The 25,266-nt window shown below is 40.3% G+C and overlaps 1 protein-coding gene across 8 annotated transcripts in view; it reads right to left on the bottom strand.

Moving 5' to 3' along the window:
* The window catches only part of SLC25A13 (solute carrier family 25 member 13), a 183,779-nt gene that overhangs the window by 137,716 nt on the left and 20,797 nt on the right, over positions 1-25,266 (bottom strand). For 3 of the 8 annotated variants that reach the window (XM_053218425.1, XM_027071932.2, XM_027071933.2), the window contains 2 exons: positions 15,259-15,312; positions 5,873-6,015 (listed from right to left, as the gene is read on the bottom strand). In XM_053218425.1, coding sequence (XP_053074400.1) covers positions 5,873-6,015; positions 15,259-15,312 — 197 coding nt within the window. Of the gene's footprint in view, positions 1-5,872; positions 6,016-6,883; positions 7,022-8,535; positions 8,746-15,258; positions 15,313-25,266 lie in introns of those variants that run through there. The other 5 variants (XM_027071935.2, XM_053218426.1, XM_053218423.1 and 2 more) reach the window with 4 other exon arrangements.

Here is a 25,266-nt window from a genome sequence, read left to right as displayed (position 1 = left end):
AGAACGGAAGTCTGACCAAGTCACTACCCAATGAAACATTGAATCAAAACCAAGAGTGCTCCAGAAAATCCGAATCCCTTTACCATAAATTCTAGCAGTGCACAGATGTTTAAGCTTCCATGCCTAGAGTTCAGCCCAACCCTATACATAAGTGAAGCCTCCAGAGAGGGACTGTGACCTCACAGAGAGGGTTTGCAGCAGAGGTTTCTGCCTGGAAAATGTCGGGATCTAGCCAAAAGTTACTACTGGAAAAAAAAACTGCTCAGAATCAGGCTATTTGGTTTCCATCCCCCGCATATTCTTTGCAAGTACAGGTTTTCTGAACCACAGAGAAAAGAGCTATGTTAGGGTATTAGTCTCCTGGGGCTGCTGTAACAAACTACCATAGACTAGGGTGCTCCACACAACAGAAATTCATTCTGTCACAGTTCTGGGGACCAGAAGTCCAGAAGCAAGGTGTCAGCAGGGCTGCACACCCACCAAAGGGAGACTCTTCACTGGAGAATCCTTCCTTGCCTCTTCCAGCTGCTGGTAGCCCTGATGTCTGTATCACGTCTCTCTACTTTTTATAAGAATACTTACAGCAGGGGCGCCTGGGTGGCTCAGTCGGTTAAGCGTCCGACTTCAGCTCAGGTCATGATCTCACAGTCCATGAGTTTGAGGCCCACGTCAGGCTCTGTGCTGACAGCTCAGAGCCTGGAGCCTGCTTCGGATTCTGTGTCTCCCTCTCTCTCTGCCCCTCCCTTGCTCATGCTCTGTCTCTCTCTGTCTCAAAAACATTAAAAAAAATTTTTTTTTTTTAAAGAATACAGCATTTAAGGCATGAATAAGCCAGGGTGCTCTCTTCAAGATCCTTAATGTAATCACATCTGCAAAGACACTTTTTTCCTAATAAGGTCACATTTCCAATTCTAGGGATTATGACTTGACATCTCCAGGTGGACACTATTCAGCTACTACAGTGACTAACCTAGAATTTGAACTAGAACTTCCATTCCTCAATACTCCTGGGCTCTCATAATTTAAGGGAGTAAATACTTCTTAGTAGATTTACTTATATTTGGTCAACAAATTGCTGTGAACCAGAGGCCAGATACTGGATCAGACACTGGAGATATTAAAATATGCAGGACCTGGCTTATCCACTCCAGAAACCACAACTGGTGGACCATTATCTACCTAAAAATGACTATTTCAATTCACCATGACATCTGGGTCAGCACAGCTGCCGTTATTTTGAAATCTTAAAGTTACCAATCTACAAACAGTTTTTCAAGTTTGAAAAAGATTATGCACTAGAATCCCTCTGGCCAGCCAAGAGATGTCATTACACCCAAAGAGAGCCTGGCCAAATGGAGCCCATGCCAGTGTTTTCCCTTTGTTTGGTGTATGTGCTGTGCTTCCATGGGCCAGCATGTGGCTTCACCGTGTAATTTTTTCAAGAACAGTAGTTGATTTGGGAAGATGATTTGTGACTTGTGAACTTGAGAAATGCTATGCTTCCAAAGGAAGGGGAAATGAAGGCATTCACAGTTTTACATTGAGAACAGATGTATGGTTATACCTATTTGTGAAGGAAATACTGCGGAGCTTGGGTCAGGGTCAGGGAAAATGGCACATGAACATCTGAACGGTCTTGGGTCTTAGGCAGGTCTCGGCTCAAACAGCAGCCGTGTGCTACTGGCTGAGAAAGCACAAATAGTTTGGACAAGTTCTTCAACATGATCAGTGCTTTTGGAAAGAATTACGCTACATATGGTGAAACTTAAAATACTTCTACCCTTGTGTCCAGGAACGGCTCTAAGTTCTTTCAAAGGAATTAATTAAACAAAAGGAAAACTAGACACTGAAACAACTCTGTAAGGGCATGATTTCATAGAATATGGTTGGTATGTAATCTCATAGACTACGAAGCTATTTAACACTGTTAATGTGAACAGCATATGGAAATATGGAAATTGATATAGTCCAAAAGAGTATAAAAGAACTGCAATTAATATTCATTCAGATTATGAAAAATATTGATGCAGGTTAACAAATCATAGAAGATACTAAAAAAGACTCTAAACCACCGTGTGGGGATGAAAAGGTTATGGGTGGTTATTTTCCCTTTTCAAACTCAGGTTTCTGCAACTGGGAAAAAAAAAAGTCACAAGGCAATGGACTGAGGCCATCTAAGATTTTCTCTGTCACAGTGAAAAACTGAGATTTAAGTTAATACAAAATCTGAAAAAAAATGTCAAGTTAAAGAGGATGATGAGATGATGAGAGAAGAGGCAGTTTGAGACACTGGAAAGGTCAAGGTCTTTGAAGCCAGACAAGCTTGGGCACCTTTTGGGGGCAAATTGCTTGATCACTAAGAGCCTCAGCTGTCTCATCTGCAAAACCAGGAAAACAAAGCCAGCATTTGAGATTTGTGATAAGATTTTGAATATATATATATATATGCACAACATATATTACACATTGTTCTATCTCATTGAATCGAAGGCTATTATTTTTGGAGAGTACATACAAAAGTAAATAGGAAAAGCATGTATGTTAACGGTGATAGAGATGGGAAAAAAAATTAGAAGGTATCACAATTATAGAAGTTAATATCCATAAGTATATTAATATAATTAGGAACCAAAATGTTCACTGAGTTAAAAATATAAGAAAAAAAAATCCTGTAATGTTAAATTTAAATAGGAAATGTCATTATGAACTTTTGATTTTTTAAAGTATATTTCTCTGTTCTTTTTACTGAGAAGACAGAGAAGTAGTAACAACCTTGTAACAAGAAGCCAGTGCCCAGCTCTCAGTTTCTAAGCACCATTCCCAATCTAAAGGAACCAGGACTTCTTGAAGAGAACAGTGATTCCCGGATTAGAGGCAGAAAACACCCACCCAAAGCCTAGAATGGCTGATTTGCCTAAAGCAAAGAGCACTCAAAGACGAGGGCACAGGAGCTAGGCCCAAGGGCCCCCCCTTGCCAAATCTGAGCATCTAAGAGAATAATAATAATAGATTATAATACACTGAATTTAAAATGAAAACTTCCACGAATTTATACTGGTAAGAAGAGAGAAAGAAAACGGGGTAGAGGAGAGAAAACTTTTCCTTAACAAAGAGTGCTAGACAATAAATATAGGAGAAATGACCGAATTAGAAAAATCACCACAATGTGATACCCAATTCAGGAAACGATCATTGTGGATGCTAACACTAGTGGATGAAGAGTTGCTGAGAAACAGGATATGCACATGTCCTCAAAGTATCTGTTCATTAATTACAAACAAAAATTATCATAAATATACAATCTGGGGGGACGCCACCCTAACCAAGCAATCAAACTTAGCATCACTGATGCTGCAACATGTTTCTGATGAGGTACAGCAGAAAGTACAGGATCTCTCCTAACCTGCCCCTTAACGTGAATCCAGGCCTGAAGAAGCAATCAGGCAAGTCCAGAATGTGGAACCTTCAATAAAACAACTGGCCCAGGTTTTAAAAGCCAATATCATGAAAAAAAATTAGAAGGTTGTTCTAGATTAAAAGAGATAAAACAAATAAAGGTAGTACAAGAACCTTGTCTGGATCCTAGATTTAAAAAGAAAAGAAAACAAAACAAAACCACAATGAGCCGTTTGAAGTGGGAGGGAGGTGGAGAGATCCAGTATACTGGAATACAGACTGGAATTTTGAAGATACTTCACATTATTGTTAATTCTCCTAAAAGATTATGGTATGGCAGTTACGTGGTCTCCTACTTATTCTTGTTCTCCTACGTTCTTATTCTTAAAAGATAGATGCTAAACTATCATGATGTCTGCAATTTATAATCAAATGGCACAACCAAAAAAGAAAATTATGTGTGTGCATATATTTGTATGTAGAAAATGTGTGTTGAAAACATGAATAGACACTTCTCTAAAGAAGACATCCAGATGGCCAAGAGGCACATGAAAAGATGCTCAACGTCACTCCTCATCAGGGAAATACAAATCAAAACTACACTCAGATACCACCTCACTCCAGTCAGAGTGGCTAAAATGAACAAATCAGGAGACTATAGATGCTGGAGAGGATGTGGAGAAACGGGAACCCTCTTGCACTGTTGGTGGAAATGCAAATTGGTGCAGCCAGTCTGGAAAACAGTGTGGAGGTTCCTCAAAAAATTAAAAATAGACCTACCCTATGACCCAGCAATAGCACTGCTAGCAATTTACTCAAGGGATACAGGAGTGCTGTTGCGTAGGGGCACTTGTACCCCAATGTTTATAACAGCACTCTCAACAATAGCCAAATTATGGCAAGAGCCTAAATGTCCATCAACTGATGAATGGATAAAGAAATTGTGGTTTATATACACAATGGAATACTACGTGGCAATGAGAAAGAATGAAATATGACCCTTTGTAGCAACATGGATGGAACTGGAGAGTGTGATGTTAAGTGAAATAAGCCATACAGAGAAAGACAGATACCATATGTTTTCACTCTTTTGTGGATCCTGAGAAACTTAACAGAAGTCTATGGGGGAGGGGAAGAAAAAAAAAAAAAAGAGGTTAGAGAGGGAGACAGCCAAAGCATAAGAGGCTCTTAAAAACCGAGAACAAACTGAGGGTTGATGGGGGGTGGGAGGGAGGGGAAAGTGGGTGATGGGTATTAAGGAGGGCACCTTTGGGATGAGCACTGAGTGTTGTATGGAAACCAACTTGACAATAAATTTCATATTAAAAAAAATATGTGGCTCTTAGGGGATGTTGTTATTTGTATTAGTAAGAGTTTGGAGCCCAAAATTCTGCACCTAATGGTAAATGCCAACTGCAATCTTAAGCAAAATCAGGAAAAGCTCATTTTTAAAATGTGAGAACACTGGTAGGGGAAAAAAACCCAAAGGCCTTTTGCAAAGAATCATTTAATTTTAGATGGTCTGTCTCTTTCTTCCAGCTTGGGTAGAATCCCTTTCTTGGAGATTTGGAATCATCCTATTATTCTGTCTCTTAGATTCATATGACTTAATCCTACAGAAGATTTCAAAAGTTATTTGAGCAGAGGGAAAGATCATAGAAAAGTTATGTTCATAGAGCTATGTTTTACATTTACTCACAATTTTTACAGTTCCCTTGAAAAATACCAGTATACATACAAACACTCTGGTATATCTCACACCAGTCATCAACTATAGTAAGTCTCTGGAACTACAGGGGCGCCTGAGTGGCTCTGCTGGTTAAGCATCTGACTTCAGCTCAGGTCATGATCTCATGGTTCCTGGGTTTGAGCCCCACGTTGGGCTCTGTGCTGGTAGCTCAGAGCCTGGAGCCTGCTTCAGATTCTGTCTCCCTCTCTCTCTGCCCCTCCCCCACTCACTCTCTCTCTGTCTCTCAAAAATAAACAAATGTTAAAAGAAAAGTCTCTGGGGGGTGCCTGGGTGGCTTGGTCAGTTAAGCGTCCAACTTCAGCTCAGGTCATGATCTCACAGTTCGGGAGTTCGAGCCCTGCATCGGGCTCTGTGCTGACAGCTCAGAGCCTGGAGCCTGCTTCACATTCTGTGTCTCCCTCTCTCTCTGCCCCTTCCCTGCTCATGCTGTGTCTCTCTCTGTCTCAAAAATAAACAAACATTAAAAAAAAAAAATTTTTTTTTAAAAGTCTCTGGGACTATAAGCCACTTTACCGTCAAAAAAAAAAAAAAATACACATACAGAATCATCAATTGTGATAAGGACTTTAAAGGAAATGTTAAAGGTATTATTTCTAAAATAATGAATTAATTCTAATAGGTAGAGAAAATGCTTTTAAGAGATGGGAAGGTATTCAGTGACTTCTTAATCTTTAAAACAACAGAAAGCTCTGTTGAACAAAAAAATAAATAAAATGACCAACATACCCATCTTTGGTCTGATCCACTACACCACTTAAAAGTTCCACAGTCTTTGGATTAGGCTGGCTTTCTCCAAAAATGTTCAAATATCGAGTGACGAAGTCATTGGGAGACATAAAAAATTCACCATTTTTTTCAATGCTTGCATACTGTATAGGAAAAAAGAGAAAAGATATTTTACCCTCAAAAGCATATAATCATGAGATCAATATTTGAAAAAGCTGAAAATATTCAAAGGATAAAACATCAGATAAGATAATCTACTCTTCCCAAGGACAGTTATTTCCCAACACTTCATAGAAAAAACAAAAACACATGAAGTCTGCCAAGATTTAGGTTCATAACAGTGGTTCTCAACTGAGGGCAGGTTAGCTTGACTGTCCAGCTTACAAACACCAATGTCCCCTAATAGCCAAGTCCACCTATGAGGACCAGTCTTTTCTATATGTCACCTGTCTTTGGTGGGCAGGAGACGGGGAGGGTGTTCTCTAGCTTGGTACTTCCTCCATTGTTTCTATTTTTCTTCACAGGGGAACATCTGACAATGTCTGATGACAAATTATGACTGTCATAACCAGGGGGGAGGGATGCTCCTAGCATCTAGTTGTAGAGGTCAGGGAGGCTGCTGAACATCTACAAGGCACAGGGTGACCCCTTACACCAGAGTGATCCAGCCCGAAATGTCATCAGTGCTGAGAATGAGAATGAAAATTTCTGGCTTACAGAAATTTGGAAAAACAAATTACATCTTGTTTTTGGCAAGGACATAGAAAAAAAAAAAACAATTAATTATAAAATCATGGATGGAAACGACCTAATTCTTTTGCCCCTATTCCTGTTTCAAGGAAATCAATAATGCAGGAAAGGAGGACAAACAGGCTAAACTAGAAAGCAAACTATGAACTGCATGGTTTCCTGTGGGATTTCACAGAAGAATATGTGAAAGGGTGCTCTAGAGTGGAAGTGGTCAACGAGAGACAGGTGGCACCCAATGCCTGTTCACAGTGTTCCTCTTGCCTTGGCGACACAGTCCAACTCCTGAAAGCAGGAACCTGCTCATTCCTGTTCCGTGGAGTCCCTCGGGCCGTGGGAAGTGCTGAGAAACAACATGGGATCATATGGTATCCTTATGGAGCAGGAGAGGACCTCTTGATCCTGGGGACAGAAGAGTGATTTGGGGGTGGGGGAGTGAGGACTGTGAGCTACAGGAAGAACAAGGCTGGATGGGTGACAGGAACCACAATGGACGATGTGGGGAGCACAGTGGCGTGAAGTGCTGATGACAGCACCTCCACTCCCTCTGCAGCTCCAGCAGCAAGTCCCATTAAAACCGTTTCTGGGCACCTGGGTGGCTCAGTCAGTTAAGTGACCAACTCTTGATTTAGGCTCAGGTCATGATCTCCCCATTCATGGGATTGAGCCCATGTGCTCAATTGAGCCGATGTGCTGACACCGAGGAGCCTGCTTGGTAGTCTCTCTCTCTCCTTCTCTCTCTCTCCCTCTCTCCACCCCTCAAAATAAATAAATATAAAAATTGTTTTTAAAAGTCCTTGTTATTTCTACATTTTAATTCCAATGCAGGATAAACTCTTGCTTAGATACTCAGTAACAAGCTCTGGAGTCCCTCAGGCCTGAGCTGAGCCTGCACCGAGCTCTGCTTCTACCTCTTGCCACCTGTATGACCTCAGGGAAGTAAAGCTTTCTGGGTCTCTAGCTCCTGACCTATGAAATGGGGGTAACAACATTACCTGCTTCATAAAGTTGATGCTAGAAATAAATGAATAATCATGTAATGTACTTAGCACAATGTGCTACACACAATAAGCACTTTATAAATGTTCTGTATTATCAGTTTGAACATTTTCTAGCATGGTACAAAAGAAAAGCTCAAAAATGGTCCAAGAATCCCAGTATTCTTCAGTTAGCATTGAAATGGCTTTTTGGAAATGCAGAAGAATTAGATTTTGATTTTCCTGAGGCAAAAGAGGATAAGAAATATAAAGGGAATGTTGCTGCTAATTATTACAGCGATCCTATGATTTAGACTTATACCTATGTTTGCTCATACTGGTGAATAATTAATTTATTTAAAATGCAATTTCACTCTTCTCCCACCAGTAGATGTTTAGGTTATTTCTAAATAAAGCTAAGGTAACTGGCTTCGCACATAACAATTATCCGAATTCCTAACAATCTTCAAAGGGTAGACTTCTGGAAGAGAAATTGTTGAGTCAAAGGAGAGGAACTTGAAGGCTCTTGATATTTATTATCACACTGCTCTCCAGAAAAGATTGTACCAATTTACACTCCCACCAGCAGTGCTGGACCATGCCCTTTCTCCCGTCCTTTGTCTCTCAGATTTGTTGCAAACATTTTTCCAGTTTGGTATTTTTATATAATTGAGCCTACAGATTTTTTTCCACCTTTGCAATTCCTTCTATTACTTCTAAGTCTAGAAACTAGGCCTTCCTCATCTCAAGACTAATATTCACCCATATTTTCTCTGGGCTTTTTTCAAGTAGGTTTATCTCTTAAGTTTCAATACATTAGTACTTGATTTTTCACGTGGTTTGAGGTCAGGATCCTTCAACTTTAGTTTTCCCCACTTAATTTCTTGGTTGTCCCAGGAGCACAAATGAAATCATTCTTATGACATGTTCAACACATACTGATTATCATATGGTCATCAGGGAACAGCTTGGTAAGTAAGTCCATCTTCAACACCATTTCTGACCAGTTGGCAATGAATGGCTCCCTAAGGTAGACAGAGGCTCTCCTCCGAGGTGGCTGCCAAATTCCAGGAAGGAATGCCGGACGGGCTGACAGTTCTTGTCATCCCTGCACCAGGAATCCTTGCAAGATTACATGCATCTTAATTGCTACAATTAGAGGGAAAGCTCTGTCAGGGCAAGATTTTCTCCTGCCTTTCTCACTGCAGCATCCTCAACATCTCGGACTGGTGGCAGGCAGAGAGTGAAACATGTTCAATAAATATCTGTCGATGAAGGCACGCACTACTTCCGTCCTGGGAATTTTCTGGGCCATGATCACTCTTTGGTTTTCCCCGAAATGACCTTTAGAATCATTGTCAAGCTGCTGACCCCTAAAAAAAATTCTACTGAAAGTGCGAAATAAAATTACAACGCCATACCTCTAACTCATACACAGGATAATTAAAAAGTAATAACAAGTGTTGGCAAAAATGTGGAGCAAATGCAATTCTCATACACTGGTGTTATAAGAGTAAACTTGTTAAACCACTTTAGAATGCTGCTTGGGAATATGTACTCTAACTGAACAGACAACCATAGAAACAGCAATTTTGATCACAAGTATGTCTAAAAGAAACGTGTGTATATACACATATGTGGTGTTTATGTATATGTACATACACACATATGTATATACATATATATAAAGAATAAAAACGTACTTTAGCATTTTAATGTCCACGGAAGCATTATTTTGGATAGCAAAAAGATGAAAAATAACTCAAATGTCAACCAACGGTAGGATATGTAAATGAACTGCTGTAGGACAGTCACACAATGGCATATAATGCAGCAATGAAAATAAACAACCACACACAACGAGGATGAATCTGAACAACTAGAGCAAGAGCAAAAGAAATGAGACACAAGAAAACATGGTGTATGACTCCATTTACATAAAGTTGAAAGCCAAACAACTGGTTACCCTTAGGAGGGGTGCGTAGTGACTGGAAGGGGCATCGGATGGCTCCTGGGGTGCTGGTTCCATAGGTGTGCTCCCTTCGTGAATGTTAATGGAGCGGTACATTCATGATTGGTGCACTTGATTCATACCTCAATAGTTTTCATTAAAAAAAAAAGAAAATCATTGAGATATTTTCTGCCCCATTTTTTGGAAGTGATAAATAATTTTGTAAATGTAAGAACATGTTAACCTGAACACAGAAAACAGTTTCCTTCAGTTTGCAAAACCAGCTCATCACCGAGGCTGGAGTAGTCTGCTTTGTGATTATAGTAAAAATATCAAAGATTGTTCCTCCAATTGATGGACAGACCGATCATAATAAGAATATATTGACAAAGGTGCTCCACTGCTCCTGCAGCAGGGAACACAGGGGCCCCTGTCAGGGGAGTGGACTTTGCAGCTACCACGGATTCTTCTTTGGGAACAGATTTTACAAGTGACCTGAAGCCTCTCTTCCTTACAAATTTTTTTAAGTTTTAATATGATTAAACATACACAAGTTATATGCAAAAATGCAGGTTCAAGAGTATTGAACTAGCATTACTGCTAGCACAGGAGACAAGACAACTAAGCCTTCAATAACAGGAAGCCGCTAGATGAGCGAGAGTAAAACCACTGTATGTGGAACAGCACACAACACTAAAAATACTGTAGAAATGCGATCAATGACAGGAAAAGGGTTTCCTAACGCATCAGGTGAGGAGGAAAACTGGATAAAACGGTATTTTTTCTCCTGTTAAGGAAAAAAAGATTTACATACATACACAGAGATAGGTATATAAAATACACACTTATATATAAACATAGATTGTATCTATTGGGTGGAATCACAAGTTACTTTTCTTTACACACTTGTGCTTTTTCAATTTTCGTCAATGAATATAAAGGTTTTCACTTCAATAGTTTTCAAAAAAGAAGTTTTTCCAATTTTGTTAACACAAATTTTAAATACATATGTTTTGTTGACAAAGAATCATTATAAAAACCCGAGTGCAACCCACTATGTATTATTATTACAAACTGTAATATGGCCTATTCCCCTTGTCTAGTCCCTTTACCCAGTTTTCCCACCTCCCACATCTTACACTACAGGCATTCAGCTACGTCCACCTCTGTACTTGTAAACGCTAGGTATCACCCGCTTTGGTCTCCCTTGAGCTAATGGTTTCCTTCTCAATTTCCCCATTCTTAATTACTGGCACCTCTCTCACCCAGACGGTATATCCAATGGTCATATTTATCCCCTGTTCCCTCTCACTCATCACACAAGACCATTTTCATCAAGCAGTCCTTCAAAATGTCTTTACCTTGCCCACTCGCCATTTCCCCTGCCGCCACAATCCCAATCAAGTCTTTAGGGCCCTCACACCAGGGTTGCACCCAACACTGCCAAACTCACGGGCCTGCACTACCAACCAAATCTCAAACCCATCCTGCCAGTGTCACTGGATGACTCGGAAAACCTCCGATGGCTTCCTATTGTTCAGCAGACACGCCAAATTCCCAATTATCTTTCTAATTTTGTCACCCACACCCTGTAATGCTTGGCAGACTCCCTGGCACAAGGCTGAATTTAAATAAACATTTGAAGAAGGAGCAAGAATCCTTCAACCTGGAGAGGCTGTCTGCTCCCAAACCCATTTCCAGGCCTCTGTCAAATGTGGCCCTCTCCCCTGGAACTCCCCACCTGCCCTCCTCCCTGCCTTTCCAGCCCCACTCATCCCAGGGCTCCCCAAGTTCCCTTTCCAAGGAGCCACCTCTGACCACTCCCCACCACGGGGACCATTCTCTCCATTTCCTGTGGCATTTTTAAACCACATACCTGTAGGTCAACCTACATTCTTTCTTACCTGCTGCATGCCTGTAAATCTGGCCTCTTGTATACAAGCTGATCTCCTCGAAGACATGGTCCCAGCTTATACTTATTTTGCACATCCTACTCACTGCAAAGTTTCTGGGAGCTTTATTTAAACTGTAAGCACTCAGTGCATCTGTCCAAATTAACACGAAGGAGCACCAGAAGTGTCAGGCAGGCAAAAAACGCATGTCAACATTTAGGTTAGAAGCAAAACTGAGCACACCTAGACTTCAACTTCCACACCCAGACAAAATGTTACCACCCACTTATCACCAGAACAGGCTGCATAATAAATGCCTCGGGCTAGGAGTGCCCTATACCAAGTCCCGTCCTATCGACCATCCCAGTGCACTGCCCAGGGGCCTGTGTTGCAGCCCACCCCCCCACCTGGCACTCTCACAGAACTTTGAGTGAAACCTTTGTTTCACACCTGCTGTTTCCTCTGCCCAGAACAGTCTTCCTCTGCCCCACAACCCTCCACTACCTCCTCCATCTGATAAGTACCTACTCATTGTCTAGCCCAGCTGAGACACCACAACCTCTCTGTAACTTCAATGACCCTTGCTAGCAAGATGTAATTAGCCCCACATCAGCTTCCTACTAATTAAGGCCATATGATGCTTATCAACCATGTTATGGCTTTTTTCTACACTCACACACAGTGAAATAGTGAACGGCAGGGGCCATGAATTATGCATCTCTATATCCCCAACGCTTAACACTGTACTTAACACACAGTAAGCAACTCCCCCCCCAAAAAAGAAAGAAGAAAGTGGCATTGATTTGAATCGTTCTTAAGGATAAAACAAAATAAGTCAGAATTGGGCCCAGTGCAGTCCTCCAGGACCCCGCTTTCCTTATCTCTCCCAGATCCTCTGGCTCTCTCTGACCTCCGCAGTTGCCAACTCCCTGCTATTGGCACATCTGGTCCAGAGGTCTACTTCCCCCAAGCTACAGAAGCATCTTCTTTTTCTTTTTTTTTTTAATATTCATTTATTATTGAGAGACAGAGAGACACAGAGCATGAGCAGGGGAGGGGTAGAGAGAGGGGGAGACCTAGAATCTGAAGTAGGCTCCAGGCTCTGAGCTGTCAGCACGGAGCCCAACACGGGGCTTGAACCTACAAACTGTGAGATCATGACCTGAGCCAAAGTCGGTCGCTTAACCAACTGAGCCACCCAGGCGCCCCTACAGAAGCACCTTCTAACTAGTTTAATACACAAAAGGTAGGGTATTTGTTAGGAAAAAAAGTCAGGAAAAAGTCACAGAGAGTCAGCAAAGTAGTTAGGTTTATAGAGTGCTTACTGCTGATCCATACATAACTAGAAAGACCAGCCACAGTGGAGACGTGCCTGGCACAGCCCCCACAAGCCCGATCCCTATTCTCCTCCCACCACAACACCATCTGTGCCAGATGGTAAACAAGAGATCCCCCGCATGCTGAGCCAAGGTGGATTTGTGTTGGTACTACACTGCCCAGGCCCTATGAGATCACCCGAACCTCTGCCAGATCCATAATCCCTTCCAGAAACTGCTGATCGCTGTTTTCTTCACAGACAGCCCCTGCCCCCCTTCCTGGCCCCATCGTCCCCTTGGACTCAAAGCCACACTCTCACTCAAAAGCTACGTTGTCTTAGCCACCCCAAGAGAAGACAGCACTTCCCTAGCTGGTCCCAAAGACTCCACCCCAGCCCTCAGACCCACATCCACAGAAATCTCACAGGTGACTCTCCAGAACTCTGCATGCAATTCCTACCCTCCTTTGGTCTCCCTGACCAATATTTGCCTCCACCATAGACCTGCCTGCTGTTGACATGGAGCAACTGGAAAAGACACGTTGTTCCAAAGTAGGATCTTAAACTAACCTCGCCAGCTGCCATGTGGCCTCAAAAGGTAGACGCAGCTTTTACCTGGAGCCTTTCCACCAAATCGTGCCAAAAGACCAGTAGGTATCCACGATGCGCCACCTATTAAGACACTCTGAGCTGTCCCCATTTCCTGTCAGAAGGGTGCCCACAACTATTGCTAAACCGAAGTAATAGAGTTCAAAGAATGATTATGACTTTGCCAGGTCAAGTTAATGAGCTTTATCCATTTTTCTAGGCTCTCTGGCAGCCCGCTCACGTGCTCTTCTCCTGCAAGAGGTCTTCCTGAATTACATCGTAAGAGTTTTATAATATAGACCTTAAATATACATACTAACAATGTCTATGGTTCCCTCATACACACCTCATCCCAATTATGGTGGGCCCCGAATGCAGAGCAACAACTAGGCCAAGGTGAGAAACAAAGCATTTCTGTTTCCTGTCCTTTCATTCTCTAGAATCCTTTTCTACCTTAGAATCTCTACACAGTGTTGTCCTCTTGGGCTAAAACCAAATTTATAAACAACTCTACTTTCTTACACATAATCCAAACCTCCTCACAAATCTATCCCGTTTCCTCCCCCAAAAACTGCTCATATTTTTAATCATTTCCTTTTGAAGCCTCTCTCTCTCGTGTTTGAATCATTTAATTTCAAGCATTTACTGAATCAGTATCTAATGCAAATCAGGTGCTGGGCACTTTCATCCAAGTTTTTTCACTGAATCTTTAAAAATTTTTGTAACTTGTTATGAAAATGCTCACACATGTACAATATAGAGAAAACAGGGTAAGAAACGTAATGATCCATCTACCAGTTTCAAAAACCATCACCACACCAACCATAGTTCACCAAAACTGGACGATTTAAAAGCAAATCTCGGACATCATAATCTCATCTGTAAATACTTCAGTGTGTATCTCTAAGAGAAAAAAACTCTTTATAGCTCTCGCAATAAGAATACCATCATCCGGCCTAAAAATCAATCAGTAACAATTCCTTAACACCAGATAACCCTGTCAGTGTTCAAATTCTCTGATTTCTTGGTATTTTTTAATAGTAACACAATTTGATGAGGAAAGTGATGCTCACAGCATTGGTAACTTTCTGAGCCATATTATCTGGGACATGACAGACAGTCAAGTTTCTCATTTGAAGCCCTGGTCCTCTGTCTGTACAGCACAGCTGGTTTTCCATCATGTTTAGAAAAGGCTCACATATATGCTTTTAAAATGATCTTTATAAAAGTGTCCTTTTCTGAGTCCTTTAATTCCAGGTGAGTAACATTACATGTGGTTCACCGTCTGGGACCCGAGGTAGACTTTTAATTAGAGTATCATTCATTCACTGCCCAATGTCACAACCTAGGGGAAATGTAAGACACCAAGGAAATATGTGATATCTGTTGTGATCTAATATGTACTGTTACTCACACCGAGGGCTCCTCACCTGGCACTACAGTTGCAATTAAATGAGGGTAATGACAATGAGGGTGACAACAATGGGTTTCTACAAAGAGAGGCAAGGGTAGTTGTCTCCGGATAGATGAAGGATCATGGGAATTTTACAAAGAGCTTTAAACATCTTAGGAGAAAAAGCATGATCATCAAACCGCACAGGTGAATCCTGGAAAGGTAAATGAGTCGTAAGACTAAATGCCCCAGCAACTCCTTTCCAGTATCTGACACCATATGAGAGAAAAGGAATTAAAATGTAAACCATATTACCATCACAAACAATCACCTACTAGTTTCTGATGCATTTCAAAAAATACATATAATTGTAACAGATCTCTTTCCTAAGTCTTATGTAAAGATACCTTTGGGGATTTTTTCAAAAAATATAACAATGAAATAAAGAGCTGTTTGAAAATAATCTTTAAAAATTTGAGAACACAAATCAAATAAGAAACAAAATAGATTCTTTTATACTGACCTTCAAAAATATTGTTCTAAGCTCAGCTGGATCTGCTCTCTTGGTTAAAACCACCTATAAATAAACATAAAAATGTTTATATTATTAGAACAAAGCTGAGACATCAAGCTAGCAGACTGAAAGAAAATAAACTCCAGGTTAGAAATTAGTGGATTTCATTTTTGTAGTTAGAGCACCAAATTTCCCCAGTGCATAAACTGCTCCCTGGATTTTAAATTGGACTCCTTATGTGGCTTCTAGAATGATAACAGGCTGTGCAAGAAACCAGTAAAGCTCTTAATATGTGGTCTAATGAATATCATTTTTTCCAAAAAATAAGTAGAAAAAAAGAAAAGCTGAAACAGATTTGGAATCACCTGGCATTTTTTAAACTACACACCAAAGTGACCCATACCCTTTCATAGAGAAATATTAAATATCAAAGTACAACTTGTTTGTTAACTATGCAAGAGAACATAGTTCTTAAGGAAGTTAGTGAACAAGGCAAATCATATTAACAACCAAGGGAATTACTTCCCACAGTTCCGCCAGGAATACGCATGAACGCCTATCTGGGCATGCCATGTGAGCTCTCCTCCTTTCCCCGACTTTTAATTTCAGAAGTCAGAAGTCTCCAAAGGTATGACTATTATTCTCCACATTCTCGAAATACAAGGGGCTACGGTTACCTTTCAAGAACAAAATTTGACAGATTAGCTCAGAATAGGTGTTGTGCTTAATTCCCCAGCCCACAAAGTCCAAAAACATTAGTGGGGAAAAAGCAAGACAAACTTGAATATGGCTACCCCAGGCTAACACAAAAGAGTCCTTATGTGGAACCAAACAGTGGGCTTATTCAGTGTCCCATCACCCAATCCTGCTGGCAAAAACCGTCATGAGACTGAATTCTCACCAAGCACAGCGTCACCCCATGATACAGCCAAGGAGGGGTTCCTGGAACCATCCTAATACCGGGGCCATGGCACTATCCACAGGGAGATTTATGCAAATTGTTCTAAATCCTTTCTGTGTGTTTGCAAAGGCTCTTCTGAGATCTTTGGACAATGTGTTCTCTGTCTCTAAATATGTAACTGCCTGAGCTTCTTGGCCTGCCACTGTCAGGAATAATTTTATTAACTAATCACTGGAATGGGAGAGGTAGTTTTTCTGAAACAAGTTGATTGGTCACCTTGTTTCCCAGAGCAAGACTGATAACTCCTTTAATTTCAGCTGAGTACTTGCAACCACCAATGCTACTTTTATCCATAAGATTTGGTAAACTTTAAAATTCTGAATTAGTGTTCTTTGGTGTTCATTTAAGGAGGAAAAAACAGAATGCTAACCAACCTAAGAATAATGATAGTGCCAACCTAAAGGTTTCAGGAGAAGATTCCCTCCTTTCAGGTTTATATTCTGAGAAAGGTAGAATAGGCCAAACACCACTGGAGAAGATGAGACAGCATAAAAACACCTCAACCCTCTTTTTTTTTTTTTTTAATTTTTTTTTTAATTTTTTTTTTCAACGTTTATTTATTTTTGGGACAGAGAGAGACAGAGCATGAACGGGGAAGGGGCAGAGAGAGAGGGAGACACAGAATCGGAAACAGGCTCCAGGCTCTGAGCCATCAGCCCAGAGCCTGACGCGGGGCTCGAACTCATGGACCGCGAGATCGTGACCTGGCTGAAGTCGGACGCTTAACCGACTGCGCCACCCAGGCGCCCCTAATTTTTTTTTAACATTTATTCATTTTTGAGACACAGAGAGAGGCAGAGCATGAGCGGGGAAGGGGCAGAGAGAGAGGGAGACACTGAATCTGAAGCAGGCTCCAGGCTCTGAGCTGTCAGCACAGAGCCCGATGCAGGGCTCAAACTCATGAACTGCGAGATCATGACCTGAGCCGAAGTCGGATGCTCAACCGACTGAGCCACCCAGGCGCCCCTCAACCCTCTGAACAGCAGAGAAATACTCTCCAGTTCCACATTTCAAGACAGTCCATAAGTATTTTTTAGAAGGCATATGGTGACCCTAGGTACTTAGCTGAGTTTCCTTTTAAAAGCAAAGGTAAGTTTCCACAAAGTGAACAATTCTTGCTCCATTTGAATACCACATCCTTTAAAATCTAATTAATTCACTATGCCATGCACTTCATAAAGTCTTCCCTGGGCAGAGTGAACTTCCCCTGCCCTAAATTCCCATAGCATTCTTCCATGACTAACCCCCACATGCACATTCAGTGTTCCCCACCAGGACTACACCTCTCTGAGAGAAAGAAACAAAGCTTTCACTCTGTAACTCTGCTAAGATCTAAGGCACAGGAGAACACCATCCATACGGGAAGAAAATAACAAAGATTAGAGCAGAGATAAATGAAATAGAGACTAAAAAGACAATAGAAAACATCAATGTCACTAATAGCTGTTTCTTTGTAAAGATAAACTGACAAACCTTTAGCTAAACTCACCAAGTAAAATGACAACTCAAACAAAATCGGAAACAAAAGAGAAGACATCAACAACTGACACCACAGAAATACAAAAGATCATAAAAGACTACTATGAACAATTATAGTAATAAATGGGACATCCTAGAAGAAATGAATAAATTCAAGAAACATATTACATATTACATAAACACATTACAAACCTACCAAGACTGAATCATGATAAAATAGAAAAATCTAAAGAGATCAATACTAGTTAGGAGATTGAACCAGTAATTTAAAACTTCCAAAAAAGAAAAGTCCAGGACCAGCTAGCTTCACTAGTGAATTCTACCAACCATTAAAAGAAAAATTAATACCAATCTTTCTCCAACTCTTACAAAATATAGAAGAGGAAGCAACTCTTCCAAACTCATGGGCCCAGCATTACCCTGATACCAAAATCAAACAAGGATGCCACTAGAAAAGAAAATTACAGGCTAATATCCCTGATGAACACATATGCAAAAATCCTCGACAAATATTAACAAACGAAATTCAACAGTATATCAAAAAGACCACACACCATGATCAGGTAGAATCACTTCAGCGATGTAAGGACAATTCAACATCCGCAAATCAGCTGATATGATATACCACATTAACAGAATGAAGAATAAAAATCATATTTTCATCTCAATAGACAGAAAAAACACCTGACAAAGTTCAGAATCTATTTATAATAAAAATATCTCAATAAAGTAGGTATAGAAGGAATGTATCTCAACATAATAAAAGCCATATATGGCAAGCCCACAGCCAACATCATACTCAACAATGAAAAGCTGAAAGCCTTTCCTCTGAGATCAGGAACAAGAAGAGAATGTCCACTCTTGCCACTTCTATTCAACATAGTTATTGAAAATCCTAGCCAGAGCAACTAGGCCAGAAAAAGAAATTAAAGGCATTCAAATTGTAAAGGAAGAACAAAACTGTCACTATTTGCAGATGACACAATATTATATACAGAAAACTCTAAAGTCCCCATCAAAAAACCATTAGCAATAAAAAACAAACTCAGTATAAGTTGCAGGATATAAAAATCAATACACAAAAATCTGCTGCATTTCTACACACTAATAAAAAATTATTAGAAAAATAAAGAAAACAATTCCATTTACAATTGCATCAGAAGAATAAAATACCTAGGAACAAATTTAACTAAGGCGAGTAATCTTATATTAAAACCTACAAACCATTAATGAAAAACCAGAGGGAACACAAATAAATGGAAAGATATTCTGGACCCATGGATTGGAAGAATCAATTGTTAAAATGTCCACATTATCCAAAGCAATGTACAGATTTATTACAATTCCAATTGAAATTCCAATGGCATTTTTCTTTTTTTTCTTTTTTAAAAATTTTTTTAATGTTTATTTATTTTTGAGACAGAGAGAGGCAGAGCATGAGCAGAGGAGGGGAGAGAGAGAGACGGAGACACAGAATCCGAAGAAGGCTCCGGGCTCCGAGCTGTCAGCACAGAGCCCGACGCGGGGCTCGAACTCACGAGCCGTGAGATCGCGACCAGAGCTGAAGTCAGACGCCCAACCGACCGAGCACCCAGGCGCCCCCCAATGGCATTTTTCAATCCTATCATTTGTATGCGACCACCAAGAACACACACACACACACACACACACACACACACACACACACCCCACAAAAAGCAAATAGTCAAAGCAATCTGGAGAAAAAAGAACAAAGCTGGAGGCATCATACTTCCTGATTTCAAACCATATCACAAAGCTATAGTGAGTAAAACAGTGTGGTACTGGCATAAAAATAGATGCATCAGTGTAACAAAATAGAGAGCCCAGAAACAAACACAGCCATATATGATCAATTAATTTATAACAAAGCAGCCAAAAAGAGATAATGAAGAAAGCATAGTCTCTTCAATAAATGGTTTTGAGAAAACTAGAAAACTGCATGGAAAAGAATGAAACTGGACCATTATCTTTCATCATGTACAAAAATTAACTCAAAATGGATTAAAGACTTAATGAACCTAAGACCTGAAACCATAAAATCCCCAGAAGAAACACAGGTGGTAAACCCTTTGACACAGGTCTTGGCAATGAGTTTTGTTTTGTTTTGTTTTAACATCACACCAAAAGCAAAAGCAACAAAAGCAGAAATAAGTTGAGTGGGACTACATCAGACTAAAAAGCTTGTGCACAGCAAGGAAACCATCAACAGAATGAAAAAGCAACCTGCTGAATGGGAGAGAGTACTTGCAAACACGTATTTGATAGAGGCTAATATCCAAAATATATAAAGAACTACAACTAAATAACATAAAAACAAACAATCCAATTAAAAAATGGGTAGAAGATTTTCCCAGAGACCTTTTTCCAAAGAAGACATATAGGTGGCCAACAGACACATGAAAAGATGCTCAACATCACTCATCATCAGGGAAATGCAAATCAAAACTACAATGAGATATTACCTTACACCTGTTAGGCTGGCTATTATCAAAAAGATAAGATATAACAAGTATTGGCAAGGATGTAGAGAAAAGGAAACCCCACACACTGCTGGTGAGAATGTAAACTGGTGCAGCCACTATGGAAAACAGTACAGAGTTCCTCAAAAAATTAAAAACAGAACTATACCACTTTGGGGCATTTATCTGAAAAAAATGAAAACACTAACTTAAAAAGGTATTTGCACCCACAGGTTCATTGCACCATTATTTACAATAGCCAAGACACAAAAACAGTTAGGTAACTGTCCATCAATGGATGAAAGGATAAAGAAATTGTAAGATAGATATTAAAAAAATCCATATAGGGACCCAACAATTCTAAGTCATGTCATCTAATGTGCATAGAACATTTTGTATTTTCAATGTAAGACCATTACCTCACTGGATCCCCACAGCAAAATCTGAGACCTGGAGAGTACATAATATTGGCCCCACTTTACAGAAGAAGAAACTAAGACTCAGAGAGAGTCAATTTTTTCCCCAAAAGTCAGATTTGGCACTAATTCATACTTGCATTTCTAAGTGTTGTCTGAGCTGGGATCAGATCCCAAATCTTCCATACCCTACTGTATTGGTCTTTCCACTGAGCCACATTGCAGGAAGCTTCAAACAGACCATAACTTATGTTAACCATTAACAAAATACATGCCTAGAAATCAAGAATCTCCCAGTTTCTCCTAATACCACCAATTTATAGTGTCCATCCAGTGATTAAGAATATGGCTTTAGTGTCAGGCCACCTATGATTGGGGATCAAGTGTGACCTCTAAAGTCACTAACTGTGTGACCTTGAGCTACATCCCTGATCTCTTAGCCTCACTTTCTTCATCTGCAAAATGGAAGTCCTGGATGGTTGAAAGAGTGATAAGAGAAAATCACATAAAGTGCTTAGTACCAAAAAGGACACAGAGTTAAACCACTAAACGTGTGGAATCTATTATTCATATTCTTATGGAAAGGTGTTTATATTCAACCATGCTTACTCTTTAAGTGATGGCTCATAACTTGAGAAGGAAAAAATTAAGGAAGGAGGGGAAAAGAACTCATGGATCTTCAAGAACACTCACCAAACCACTAAACATAGAGGTTTTCCTAACTCACCTCCTCTACTAGCTTAGCCCCAACCAATGCTACTTCTTGAGACTAGATTCAAAGTTAGATACACCATGGAATTTCCCAGAGGCCCACTGAAATATGTATTAGGTCCCGCATACACTGTACTGAAGCACAAAGTAACTATGGCTCAATAGGTGATGGATTCCGAAAAAAATTTTACCAGCTTCCTGGGTCTCCTCACCTCTGCACAAATCCCATCTATTTCCCCAGTGTTGTGGGGCTATTCAGAATTCCCAGTTCTACTTCCACCTCCCATCTTATCTTCTTGTTTTGGTATCATGGGCAGTCAAGGAAGAACTTACACAGCTTTATTCAAGACCACAGAAAGTTAGAGCTAGAAGTACCAGTGTGCTGAAGGTGTACTGAGATGGAGCCTACCTGGTGGCAAAATCCATACCCAGAAAGTTCTAGGAGCTGGAAAAGGGGAACTCTAGAAATGTAGTCTCCCTTTTTAAGCCAACTCAAACAGCTGCCCAGCATGCACACTCTGCATCACTTTAACAAGCCTGTTGAAGATTCATCAAACTTGAGATTGTTTCCAGAAGGCTGAATTTCATTGTTAGGTATTTTTTTTTCTTATACTAACAGCATGTAAATATTTACAGCTACTGTTCTTATAATCTAATTACCTGATTTTATCATCATTCTTCTGAATTTGCATTTATAAGAACAGATTTCACCATTAAACAAAAATTTTGTAGCAAGTATTTTAAATAAAGGAACTAGTTTGCAAACATAGTTAGGAAAATAACCAAGGAGGTAAAGGGTTCTTGGCAGAAACTATGAAATATCACCATTTGCTACTTAAATCAATACAATAGAGAATTTTATATTGTAGCAGCTAACTTTCATAAATAGCCAAGCCTGGGGGGGGGGGGGGAAAGGAGGGGGTTAAAACTGAAAAAAACTATGCATTGTATATTTTTTCCACAAAATGGGAAAGGTTTACCTTTATTGAACTTTAGTATGGAAATTTCAGATCAATTCTATGAATCAACATTCCATGGGGCAAAGTTTGAGGACCACTGAATATGTAAAATTTTTGACAGGACACACATTAGATATAATAGCTTACACAGGCTGTCAATAACACTTGCAAAACAGATACATGAATTAGGTGCATCCTAGATATAAAAAAAAAATAACAATAACATAACTTCAAATGACTGGTTTTGAAAAGGCGGGGACAGGAAACATGGCAAGGAGGACCAGAAAGATACCTTACAGGACAAATAAATTCACTCTCATTTTAATATGAGTCCAAGCAGCCAAAAAAAGGAAAACACCAGGCAAGATTTTCCTACACGTAAGAATGTTTTTTTTTTAAGTGGCTTTCTAATACTGAAATCAAGCCACAGTTGTAGGCTCATTAACAAATCGCAGTGGTACAGAATTGTGTGCCCCAAACAGTTTGCAAGGTCTGAGGGCAGCGGGGAAGAACATAAGAAAACCTACACAGAATAAGGGATACTAACTTGAAGAAGGAAATGTAAAGAAAAGAAAAGCTTTCCTCTTCCAGTGAAAAGCTCTAGAGATGTAAGATCGTGACCTCCTCAAATGTCCACATCCCCAACTCCAGCAAAGAACAGAAACTAAGCAGATGCTCCAAAAATGTTGACTAAGGAAGAAAGTCTTCCAGGCAAGTAGAAATCAAATCCAGTCAATGAAAATAGATACCTTCCTCTAGGCTGCTGGTGCTCAAAGTGTGGGCACCAGACCATCAGCCTCCAGTGGGACCATTTAGAAATGCAAATGATCACACCTTACCCCAGATCTACAAATCAGAAATTCTAAGGGTGGGGCCATCAATTCACAGTTTAACAAGTCCTCCTGATGATGACGCTGATGCTGTTAAAGCTTTAGGGGCGCCTGGGTGGCTCAGTCGGTTAAGCATCCCACTTCACCTCTGGTCATGATCTCGTGGTTTCTGAGTTTGAACCCCATGTCGGGCTCTGTGCTGACAGCTCAGAGACTAGAGCCTGCTTCAGATTCTGTGTCCCCCTCTATCTGCCCATCCTCCACTCACACCCTGTATCTCTCTAAGATCAACAAACAATAAAAAAGAAATTTAAAAAAAAGACCCACAGCTTTAGCTAATGTCCAATTCAGTTTGGTTAGGACTGCGGTTCTCAGTCCCAGCTGTACATTCAAGTCTCCTGAGGGACTTCTGTGTTTTATCAATGTCCAGGCCTATCGAATTAGACTGCAGAGGCTAATCCAAGCAGAATCTCTAAAATGGGTACCTTGAAAGCTTCATCACGAGATGATAATGTGGGGCTCGGTTGAGAACTACCAAGCTAGGGCCCAAGATCTCAACTTCATCTTGCACAACCAGGCCTTCAGTCAGCCCTCCCAAACCTAAAAGATCTGAAAGCCAAGGCAAGCACAGGTTTACCCGGAAAATTCTACTGTCACGAAGTAATTATTTACCTTAGATATGAAATAAAAACCAGAAGAGGCAGCTCATCAAAAGTGAGCTAGTCCCTGTGTAAGCACGGGAGTGAATGTAGTGACAAGCAGCAAAAGGAGGTGGAGGGAGAAACGTTCCTTTCTGGTCTTTTGAATCTGAGGAAGTAAGCGTCATGGGTGGACCTGAATCCCAAGGGAAAGCAATACTAGGGTGTAGCCTAACAATTGAGAAACTGGGGCCAACTCTTCTTCCCCTCTATCTTCCTGAACTGAATCACCACACATCTTCATGTACTGTACAGACTGGAAAGGTGAAAACTACATTTCCCAGACTCCCTTGCAGCTACGTGGCCTAAGTGCTGTCAATCAGGTGAAGCTGGAGGAGATTGGGAAGCAAAATTTTGGAAAGCAAAGATTTGGAAGTTGGGGGCCATGCTTCTGCTGTTTCTGCCAGCAACATCATGGCTACAAGTGTCTGATTTCCCTGTGGCAACCTCCTTCCTACCCATGTCAGTGGCAGGATGTTTCTGGACACTCCCCTTCTGGCAAGCCACTTCATGACTGCTCCCTTGGTGGCCTGCTCTGCTGTGCCTGGGAGGCACTCTTGAAAGCTCAACCTGAAGTCTGTTTCTTCACCTTCCCAACAAATTCTGTAAGCCATTTAATACCCTGTAATAAATCTCCCTCTGCTTAAACCAGCTAGAGTAGATTCTGCTGTTCTCTGTAAGTGAACCTTGACTGATACAATCAGTAATTGCAAAGAAAGTTTGGAATTCCCCAAAACCACAGTTACCATTAACTTGAAAAGAAGAAAGAATGAGGTATCTCATCAAAGTTAAGAAAAGTAATTTTTCATTGAATTCACTAAGTCCCTCATTCCTCACCCTACAGTTTCCCTAAGTTCTAATAAAGGAAGAGCAGTGATTATGAAAAAGTTACTGAAATATAAACAAGTATACAGGCAAGATGCCTTGTTAAGCATGCTTCAAACCACAACCTTTCTGTGTCATCAACCCTCAAAAGTTCATATCACTCAACAGGAGACTTATAAGGCAGCAGATACCACAAATGTTAACCCGCCAGGTAATTACACAAACGGGTCATTTCAGGGGTGCTGGAGATGTTTATCAGAAGGATTCAGTAGCCTCTGAAGTGTGTTGGATTTAACTCTGCACTGTTGTAGACAAATATTAAACAATGATAAAGCCATCATCATTACAATTCTGTATTAAGAAACAGAGTACAACTGTTAAGAAATGAATGGTGGTATTTTAGCTGTGTGCTGTTATGCTAAAATTACTTTCAACACACTAATTTTAGATTTTATTATTATTGTTATTCAGCTAAAGTTAGCATTCCAGTAAATGTTCCCAAGAGTCAAAAATTTGACTATGAGTCTTTTCTAAAATAGATCTATTTCTGTTTATATTTTCAACTCTTTCTGGAGACAGAGGTGTTTGCTCACTGTGACATAATCAAATATCACCAGGTTCAGGGTAAAGATTTGGGTTCCAGTGTATTGCTAACCTG

Source organism: Acinonyx jubatus, chromosome A2, assembly GCF_027475565.1.
Source record: "Acinonyx jubatus isolate Ajub_Pintada_27869175 chromosome A2, VMU_Ajub_asm_v1.0, whole genome shotgun sequence".
Lineage (NCBI taxonomy): Eukaryota > Metazoa > Chordata > Mammalia > Carnivora > Felidae > Acinonyx > Acinonyx jubatus.
This window is presented reverse-complemented; position numbering and strand designations above follow the sequence as displayed.